Raw genomic sequence first — 10,169 nt, 5'->3', positions numbered from 1 at the left:
GCTCAGGAAAACTAATGCTCTGCATCCTATGTTGCTAAATGCCACACTAAAAATTTAAATGGGAGGCTTTTAGTTCTCCTAGTCCAAAACAGAGAATGCCAAACCCATTAGCACCTAGGAAGGCAAACATCCAGGTCTGTCACTGGATGTGACAACCTCAAGTCCACTGAGCAGTTCTGCAATGAGCCAGCTCCAAAAGCTGAAGGTTTCCATCTCCTCTCACCTGTGGAGACTCATTAGACCAGTCCTGAGGAAAATCCACAGAAGAGCATGTTGGTGTTACCTTAACCCCCCAGTATTATTTCGTGTTTCAGTGATGAAAGCACTCTTTCACAAACATTAACTTATTAAAAATTCAGATTCTTCTGCTGTATCATGAGAAGTATGAATTCCATATTAAAGTTTTATTTAAAATAATTAAATTTTGGATAGAGCACATGAAGTTTCTCTTTGGGCAATATTAAGAGGTAAGGCTAATGAGAGCAAACACCTCAGCCCTTCCCACTACCAACTGTCTGCTCGACTACTCCAGCCCCAAGGCCCCTGGGTAAAGGGGACAGGACTTGTGTCATGACTCACATTCTCCACACAGCCACTCAAACATGTAAGATTCTGGTTTTCCACCTTTCACACTAACAGCTTCAGCACAGATAATGAAATTTAATTCTTCACTTGCTACAGAAGACCACTGAGATGTTCCACAGTATGTGCCTGATGCTCTGTGTGGCCTTTTCAGAAGTGTCACAAGCTTGTGTTTGAAAACAGCTACAGAAGTCCCCTCTGACTCCTTCAGTGCAGTAAGGGCTGCAACAAGACAAAGGCAATAGCTTGTTTTGATACAAGCAGGATTTTTATTCAATCCAAATGTTTTCTGTACAACAGAAAGATTCTATACAAAAGAAGGAAGCATTAATTCAGTTGCAAGAACAGGCACAAAGAAGTTTCTGAACCCTAGTGCTTTAGCAAGTCAGTAATTTTTTTGAACAACCAACCATGTGAAGTATTGTTATAGACATTATAATCCTGGTTTGGGTCATTGTCCATCATGTACAACTCTCCTGCATGGACATTCCTGAAGTCAGCACTGAAGTTGCTGGGGTCATACTGAACCCACAGGGTGTACCTGTAGTCAATGGCACGCATGGAATAGCCCATGATCCTGATGTCCATCAGCCTTGGCTTGTCAGAGTTCCACTGGGGAGCGTCTGCAGGCCGGGGGTACTGGCTGAGAGCAACAGGCTCTTCATTGAAACACCTCTCAGTGCCATCACACCCTTCCTTGCCTCGCTCCACCTCTCCTTCGGAGATGTTCAAATAGTGGGCAATGCTTCTCCCCTCAGTGCACAGCACAACACCAAATGACATCTTTGGGCATGCAGGAGGGACCTGCAGGCCAGCAAGCTCTGCAAGTGTTGGAAACAGAGACACCAGCTCCACCACTTTTTTACTTTGCCCTAGAAGAAATAATACCAAAATATAAGTTATGGAACAGGGTAGTTGGACAACAACCTTTTCTAATAATTCAGCTGGTATTTTATTCAAAGTTTTATTATTTTCTAATAATTCAGCTGGTATTTTATTCAAAGTGTTCTGTACAGGATTTTTGGGGGTACCAAAATCAAGGCAATTAAGGAGTGGCAGTTAGCTGTGAAGATGCCAGTCCATGCACTTATGATGTACTTTTAACAAGAAAACTTGTGCATTTATGTTTCTCCATTAGCCTTAGAGATAATCATATCCATTAGTTTGAAAAAGTGCTCTTCAGAAAGACAAAGTAAATTCTCAAGGTGTCTGGAGACACATAACCACTGCAAACAAAAAATAAGCACTGGAAATTTACCTTGAGGTGATGAGCCTCCAGTATGGCTAAAAGGGTCAAGGTAGGGGAAGACTCTTGCTCCTTGACTGACAGGGGAAGTTGTCATTCTTGGGACATAAAACATCAGTGGCACTCGGGTAGCAACATCAAAATTGCTGTACTTTGCCCATTCACCATGTTCTCCCAGGGACCACCCTAGGTGACAAAGAACACAATTCAAAGAATACATTGGTTTTTAATCTAGTAGTGATTTCTGCTTCATTGTATATTGACTCTGACTGCTGAGGCCACTAGTATGTTATAAAGGTCATATTAAAAGGTAAATAATCTGTATTTAGATGTAACAAGGCTTTTCTCTAATATGAAAACTATTTCAACAGCCACTTAAATCTTGCAACTTGATACTCTTTCATAAAATAAACAATTACACCTTTCCTTATTTCTAGATTCTCAAGATTAGAAATAGGAAATCAGCATTAAAACAGCAGAAAAGAGGAATTGGGGTGTGTCACAGTGCCTGCAAGAGTCTCCAGATCAATTCCACAAAGCATTCATTTAAGTTTTGGGCAGCTGCCAGCTCTCCAATGCTCCTGTTAACACTGTAGCTGAACATCCCTTGGAGCCAAGGCTGCTCTCTATGCCAGACTGCCGTATCAGGATGCTACCCCTGAGGAAGCAATAGAGACAAAACTTTTCAGCTCTCCTCTTCCTCTTGAAAGAGATGCCAACATGACTTCCTTCCAGGCAGATACACTGCCAACTTCACTTTGGGGGAAGACAAAGGAACTCTGTGACAGCTATATTAACACATGTTTTTTCTTGATCACTTTGCCTGCCATGGTACTGGAAATACCAACTGCTTACAGTTATCCACAGCAAGGAAAAGAAAAATTCAGTTTACAAACAAGTTAGAAGGAACATCTAGAGTCACTTTAGTACCAAAAGTATTAATCCTATTGCTCTGCAACTTGTAAGAGCTTTTTATACACACATGCTCACAGAAGTCAACCCAATTTAACTATATATGTGACTTTAAATTGATGTAGTTAATTCACATCCTAACTGGTTTAAATCAGCTAAGCCATCCCACAATCAAATGGATCATGACAGGGTTATTTTAATGAATATTAGAGTATTGAAACAAGCATTAAATGCTTGAGACATTTGTCCCACAGCTCAAATTAATTTTTTTGCCACAAGGCTCCAGAGTGTGCAGGATCTCAGTTATGAGAGGGGACCATATCCCTATCAGTTTAGATGCTCTGCGAGCAGCAATGACAAGTGAAAGAAAACACACTTGAGCAGTTAATGAGAAAGCCTGTCACCCACTGTACCAGATGGCTTTCTACAAATGCTAAGGGGGGAGGAGTGGTGGCTGTACTCCTAGAGCACAGTTCCCAGCAAGAGTCACTCCTTGGGTAGGGGGTGGGAACACAGCAAGCTCAGCCCTGTGTCCTGGCAGGCAGCCTCATCCCTCACCAGCAAATCCTCAACCTGATTAAAAGTGCCTGTGGGGACAGAACTGTGCAGCCACAGAAGCCAGAGCCAGTCCCCTCAATCTGGCTCAGACAAGCCAGAGGGACAAGGTGTGACAGCTCTGCTTGGCACTACAGAAACACACACTGGATTAATAAGCCAGCAATGAGCAGCACAATGAAGTTCTTAACAGTAACCTCAAGAAAGATGTAAATGCTTACCATGATCAGCAGTAAAAACTACTATAGTGTTATTTGAGAGCCCTGCATCATCCAAAGCACTCAGAAGCAGGCCAACTTGCACATCCAGGTAGGAAACTGCTGCATAGTAACTCTGACGGATCCGCCGCTGCAAGTCAAGAAAACAGGAGAGGAATAAAAGTTCTTCCCCAGACACATATAGCAGATCAGGGGGTGCCTGTGGAAAAGAACTAAAGGACTCTACTTGAATTTTAATTGACTGTAGCCCAATTTATGTCCCAGAAAAGATAAACTGGGAGGGGGCAGCTAGAAAATTCCACCTCCCAGAAGTGCTTTCAACCAAACAACTGCAAACCAACCCATTCTGCATCTCTTGGTCTAGCCAGTGCACCTGATTTTGGCACAAGCACTGGAGAGTAAAGGAAAATCTTCCAAAAGAAGATACACTATGAACAGACTCCGATAATGAACACAAACACAGCATTGTTAGCTGCTACATACATTCCCTCACATGCAACCTGCAGTGACAGTGAAGGTTTGCCTACAGAGCTAGAGGTGTAGGCAGTATACAAGGCAGGGAATTCATAACTGCAAATGGGCAGGTGCTGAATAAGTGGGAGCATCCAAGAGCAGCTGATTCCTCCCTTGCATTGAACAAGTAAAGGCAGTTTGACTTCAGAGCACTGTATTGGCAGCTTACCTGGAAATCATCTGGAAGTGGTCCATAAGGGAAACTAACATTTAATGCTTCCACATCATCCCTCTGCCTGATATCCATCCAGGGGTTGTATGCCACAGAAGGCAGCTTCTTAGGCACCCAGGGATCTGGGGCTAATGTGATATTTTCCAAGGGGTACAACTTGAGAAATTCCTTTACAAGACAAAACACATAGAAAGACTGTCCTCACTTCCAACATATACTGTGAATTTTGTATTTAAACAGCAACCACTTTCCCTTTCAGGACCCTTTAACATTACAGTTTACAAGGCTTCACTCCCCTTCTGCCAGAGTGTGAAACACAGCAATACTAGACATTCCCCAACCAATTCCTGAAAAATACTGAGTTAGTAAATCCCTAAACCCAGCTTCCTGTATCTCAAAACAAGACTGCAATAAAATATCCAACACCACTTTGAAATCATAATTTTGCCACAAAGTCAAACAGAGAATGAAATACAAGATCTTGTAAGGCCTCATTATGTCACACTCCATCAAGCTGAAGCCCCTCTCCATGCAATAGCAGTCACCACCATGGTGGCAGAAGCCTGGCTTTTGGCTGAGGAGTCACAATTCATTCCCATTAACTGTTCTGAAATACATCACAGGTGACTCCTGAAGTTACGCTAAATCAAGGCTGGTTTCCAACTTGCTTTCAGGAAACAGCAATAAAGCATTTGTGGGAACAGCTTTTAAAAACAAAAGCAACATTTGTCTAAGTTCCCTTTCCTGCAGGTTCCAGTCTCCTCACCTGTGGGTACCTCAGTGGGATGTGTGGCTTGTGGTAACCAACAGCCAGGAAGAACTTTTGCCTGGTGGTTTTCATGACATTCAGTAAGTGTATGGCCTCCTCAGTGCTCTGAATATCAGGGAGAGTCCCTCCAGGCATTTCTGTCACATTCACTGGACACACCAAGTCTGCATGAAGTTTTCCATCTTTTCCCCTGCAAGTCTTCGTAAAAGAAAAAAAAAAATAGTTCAGTAACTTCTGGTAAATACAAATAAAAAATCCTCTGTTCTGCAACTTCACAATCAATTTGTTTCTACCAACAAAAGAATGCAACTTCCATGCCTATGAAAATGCAGAAATACTCTCTAAAGCTGGGTAGAAGATTAAATGTAGTCACATGGGGCAAAAGCCCACAGCTTCCACAATGAACAGAATCTCTGATCTCATGGAGATGCAGCAGCATTTGGTTCTCCTACATTTACACACATTTTAGTTCCTTCTGATCCCAAGAGTTCAGAGAAAGCTGCCTGGAAGCTACTGACTCAGTTTCTGAGCAAATGGCAGCAGTGGCTGATGTGTAATCAGTGAAGAGAGATAAATCAGACTAACCAATGGCCAGGGAAAGGTGGCCTCAGCAGGGTGTTTGGGAGGGTTGCTAAATGAACCTGCCTACTTCTCTTTATGTCATGGATGCAAATGCTGCTGTTGTTAAAACCAGCCTTCTTCCAGCAGTAACCCCAAGACCAAAGCACTGCCAAGACTGTACCCCCACTACTGCAGCTCCTGCTGGGCAGTGTGCAGACTCCAGCACACAATACTAATGCAATGTTTGCATAAAGATAAACCAGATCTCTTGTGTCAGACTTAAGAGTAACAAACATTCTAGAAAACTGGATCAGATTATAAAGTTTCGGGTTATTTAAACATTATTTTACTTATGGCCCCTTCTCACTTAGTCCTGAGCTCTTTATCACATTAACTTTACCAAGACTACTGATAATGTTTTGTCACTGACTAAAGCAAAGCCAGATCAGTTGCAGGTGCAAGTTGACAACCACATTTTCAGATAAAGGGATTCATGAACTAGACACAAATAAGAACCATTCTTGCTTATATCTCAATAGCTGAAGTTTTTAATACCAATTTAGAAATACTTAAAACATCTGCAGGATGGGCACATTGCTTGACATAACACACATTTGATAATCCAAGCCTTCTTTTGGAAAGCACAGAAACAAAGCATTGAAGTGGTTACTCGTTTTCCTGCCCAAGGGTGGAGCCCAGAGGGCACAGCCTGTCCTTGATACAAAGAACTTGGTTCTATCTTGAGCACCCTTCTCTGTTAGAGTGCCACAAATCACACTTACCTTATCATTCTCATGCTTTTCAGCTGAAGGATGAAAGGGTGGAATGGACCAACTGTAGGGATAGTCATCACTGTAATTGGATGAAACCCCTGGAATAGATAAAGAAATTAAAAATGCTCTAATAGTTCAGTGAACCAGGAAGAGCTCAGACAGTTTAACTTATCTTCAATTGTTTTTTTTTAATATGCTAAATGAAGAAATGTTTCAAATGAATCTTTGACAACTGAGGAAAAGATAACCAAGAAATAAAAGTCAAAAAGATATTTCTCCCCAAAATACACCTTGCACTATTGTGGGAGAGTCAAGCCTGTTGAAGAACCTTAGTTCAGGGAACACCAACAAAAAAAAACCCAAAATCCAAACCAAAACACAACACAATAAATAATAAAACACCCAGGATTAATAACAGTCTTCATGCACATACTTGATTAGCTTTACTATAAACTGAAACACAACCTATCTACACAAGTTTATTTCTAGGATAAAGAACTGTCAAAAAGAGGATCAGTATTACAAGATTTTTCAGCTCAGTAGTGTTATTGCTTTTTAACTAGTGAACTAATTTCCTACTGAACTTGAAGCATTAGTCATACATTCTATATGTCCTAATCCAGACTCACAGCCTATTAGGAAACATGAAGCGTGTACAGGCAGAACTAAGCCAACAAGTAATTTCATTTTCAGCAGATACCTAACCTCCAGATGTATTTTTAGAATGTTAGGTATTTATTCCCACAATTTCTAGACAAGATGTGAAAACATCCATTAGATGAAAGTCATCTAATACATTCATCTCTAATGCCTTAAGACTTAATGACAACCACTGTAAAATCTGGCTTAGGTTCTCAACCTAGACGAGAATCACACATCAGTACTCATGTAAGTTTGTGAGACTATACACATCAAGCATTTCTATGTTAAGCAAATGACGACTCAAACCATACCAGGATGAAAAACCTTCCCCACAGACAGGGTCACGTAGCCATTTTCCTTGAAATACTGGGGCATGGTGGAATAGTTTCCTGCATGGACTCTCCAGTAGGAGTAGAAGTCGTAGAGCCGGGTGGTGTCAGGCCTGCGGCCAGTGAGGAATGACACTCTGCTGGGAGCACACAGGGCTTGCTGGGAGAAAGGCAGCCAAGGAGAGACATTTGGAACAAAAACCAAAACACATGCATGAACTGACTCAGGCATAGTGATGCCTTAAGTTTTAGCTTTCATATTTTCCACATTCTGTACTGCATTAGTGTGTAACTCTGAACTTCATGTGTGTTAGCAAGTTGTCTTCACAGTTCAGTAAGACAAAACAATCCTTTTCCAGCCTGAGAACCAAGGACACCATTGCAGCTCCAGGCCTAAAAAGTATGAACAACATTGAATTGAGGAGAGCAATCTGGGAGGATGGGACTTCATAGCCTAAAGCTGTAATTGGACAATTAACCCCAGTATGTAAATGGACCAAAACTTATAAACTGTGAAAACTCATGCCCCATCATTCACCTTGAGTGTAGCCTCAGCTGGGCTCTTGTACTGCCCAAGGTGTATCCTTTGAATGCCTTTTAATAAATTCCTACTTTATTCCTTCAACACTGCCTAGCCTCTGTTCCGTGGGAGCCTCTCAAGGCATCAATAGATGTGTAACAACCATCTGAAGACTCGGGAATCACAGGGTATGAGCTTCACATCACCTCAGGCTGGAATGAACAGCATCCTTATTAAGCATATCAATTCCAAACTGCAAGCTTTTAAAAATGCAAGTCAAGTTCCATAAAGGCAGTGCTTTTGAAATCTGGTTGCTCACATCACACAGAATTAAGCAGCAGTGGCAGGTGGACTGTGCTGATAAAAGCCAAAAGTCTTGTTGATCTGGACTGCTTTAAGAATAAGGAAAGGATAAACACAGGAGGTCTGGGTTATGCTCCAAACGTCTGGTCAATTCTGCTTCAACTGACAAAACCCAAGAGTTACTGCCTTGGGCTGGAATTAGACCCAAAGCTCTAATTTCTCAGCAGAGAGGAACTTGGGAATGTAGACATCCTATACAGAGTATTCAAGGAAGAGCAATTAGTGACGTTTTCAGTTCTCTATTTTAGAGTGATGCTTACCATACAAACTGCTCCTTTACAATAGTCTATAGAAGTGATTCCCTCAAAAGATTAAAAAAAAATTAAAAATTAAAACATAATCTTTTGTAAGCAGAAAAATTGAATTTTAATTTAGTAAAATGACATTTTTAAGCAGCACTTGGCCACAAACAGTGAAAACACTTGAGTGGCAATCTACTCCTCCAAGGGCTACACAAATACCATAATTTAAATGCCCTGTTTTCATTTTTCTCACCTTAGTAAAGATAGGTTCACACACTGCAGTTCAGCCCAATCATTTATTTTCTGCTGAAAGTACTTCAATTTAATAAATACTTGCTTTTTTCAGTGGCCTGCCTAACACCTACTGTGATAAAACCAGTAATTATTTTGCATAGAGAAAACATGTTTAAGTCATTTATCCCACCTGGGCATACGCATTGCTGAACACCATACTTTGGGAGGCAAGTTGATCAATGTTGGGAGATTTCACAAGCTTATCTCCATAACAGCCCAACACAGGACGCAGATCATCCACAATTATAAACAAGACATTCATGCCATCTATGAAGAAACAGAATTAGAAATAAATTAACCTGAGCAGTTACTTTATGCTGATTTATCAGTTTTTAACCCTTAAACATTTGAGGACAAAAATTAAATAAAAAGAGCAAGAATGTATTTGTAAGGGAACATAAACACTGGGATTAATTCTACAAAGACAGAAATTCTTATTTGGCCTAGAGAGAAATATAGTGTTTTTTGTTCCCTCTCCATTTCCTTGCTTACACCCATGGTGTTTTCTCCAGGTGCTGCAGACAGCAAGTCCTTGCAGGTGGCTAAAGCAGGGTGGTGCAAAATAAAGAGGTATTTTATAGGTATAACCACTACCGAATTCTACGGCCTGCAAGCTTTGAGAAGGGCGTTAAACCACAGTAAACAACACTGCAGTCCTGTATAATTCTGCTCCCAACAGATAAAAATATTTTTCTTCAACTGATGACAGACGTCTTTTTAGGACGCTCTCTCAAGGCAGCGGACTGCACTGGGGGCTCGACGGGCGCAGGACCCGCTCGAAGCCGCAACCTCCCCGGGGACACGGCGAGACCGTGGGGACACAGCGAGACCGTGGGGACACATCGAGCCTCCGGGGACGCACCGGGCTCCCCGGGACACACTGAGCCCTGGGGACACACCGAACCCCTCGGCCCCGAGCTCCCGCCGGCCGCTCCCGCTCCCCCCAGCCCAGCCGCCGCCGCCGGAACGAACCCCCGGGCCCGCGCCCAGCTCCGGGCCCCGCCGCCGCCGGGCCGGCCGCGAAGGCCTCCCGGGGCAGCCGCAGCAGGCACAGGAACAGGCTCAGGCAGAGCCGCGCCGCCGCCATGGCCCAGCGAGGCGGCGGGGCCGGGCGGAGGCGGCCCGGGGGCGGTGTCTGGAGCCATCGCCGGAGCCCGAACCAGGGCGGGAGCGGCGCTTCCCCTTCCCCGCACGGGGGCGCCGCGGCCCCGCGTTGTGGAGCTGGGCCCGGCCCGGCCGGGGCGGTGCGGGGCTCGGCGCGGCCCGCAGCGGGATCCAGCCCGCACTGTGCGGGGCTGCTCAGGGCGCAGCGTTGCTCCTGCGGTTCCTGCCGACTCTCTTCTCCCGTGGAAAGGGAATGTCAGTGGCATTCTCAACCTTATTTCTTTCTGGTGGAAATAACATCGGGGAATGCGGAAATCACGGTTTAGTAATGAGAGAAGGTGTCTGAGTACTTCAGTGCTCTTTGTGAATCGGTT

General features: G+C 43.4%; 1 protein-coding gene across 2 annotated transcripts; it reads right to left on the bottom strand.

Annotated features, from left to right (window-relative positions):
* Positions 1-828: 828 nt before the first annotated feature.
* On the bottom strand, positions 829-9,778 carry IDS (iduronate 2-sulfatase). Of its 2 annotated transcripts, none has more exons than XM_059483053.1 (9): positions 9,664-9,778; positions 8,822-8,958; positions 7,255-7,432; positions 6,311-6,399; positions 4,965-5,165; positions 4,196-4,366; positions 3,517-3,643; positions 1,841-2,014; positions 829-1,454 (listed from the first exon to the last, which is right to left on the bottom strand). In XM_059483053.1, the coding sequence occupies exons 1-9, from the start codon at positions 9,776-9,778 to the stop codon at positions 952-954; spliced, it is 1,695 nt and encodes a 564-aa protein (XP_059339036.1). In that variant the 3' UTR covers positions 829-951. The 2 variants fall into 2 exon arrangements, with proteins under 2 accessions (XP_059339036.1, XP_059339037.1); XM_059483054.1 differs by lacking the exon at positions 9,664-9,778 and adding an exon at positions 9,184-9,562.
* Between the last annotated feature and the right edge of the window lie 391 nt (positions 9,779-10,169).

This window comes from Ammospiza nelsoni, chromosome 15 (genome assembly GCF_027579445.1).
Source record: "Ammospiza nelsoni isolate bAmmNel1 chromosome 15, bAmmNel1.pri, whole genome shotgun sequence".
In the NCBI taxonomy this organism is placed as follows: domain Eukaryota; kingdom Metazoa; phylum Chordata; class Aves; order Passeriformes; family Passerellidae; genus Ammospiza; species Ammospiza nelsoni.
Note: the sequence above shows the minus strand (reverse complement) of the source record. Positions and strands in the feature narration are given on the sequence as shown.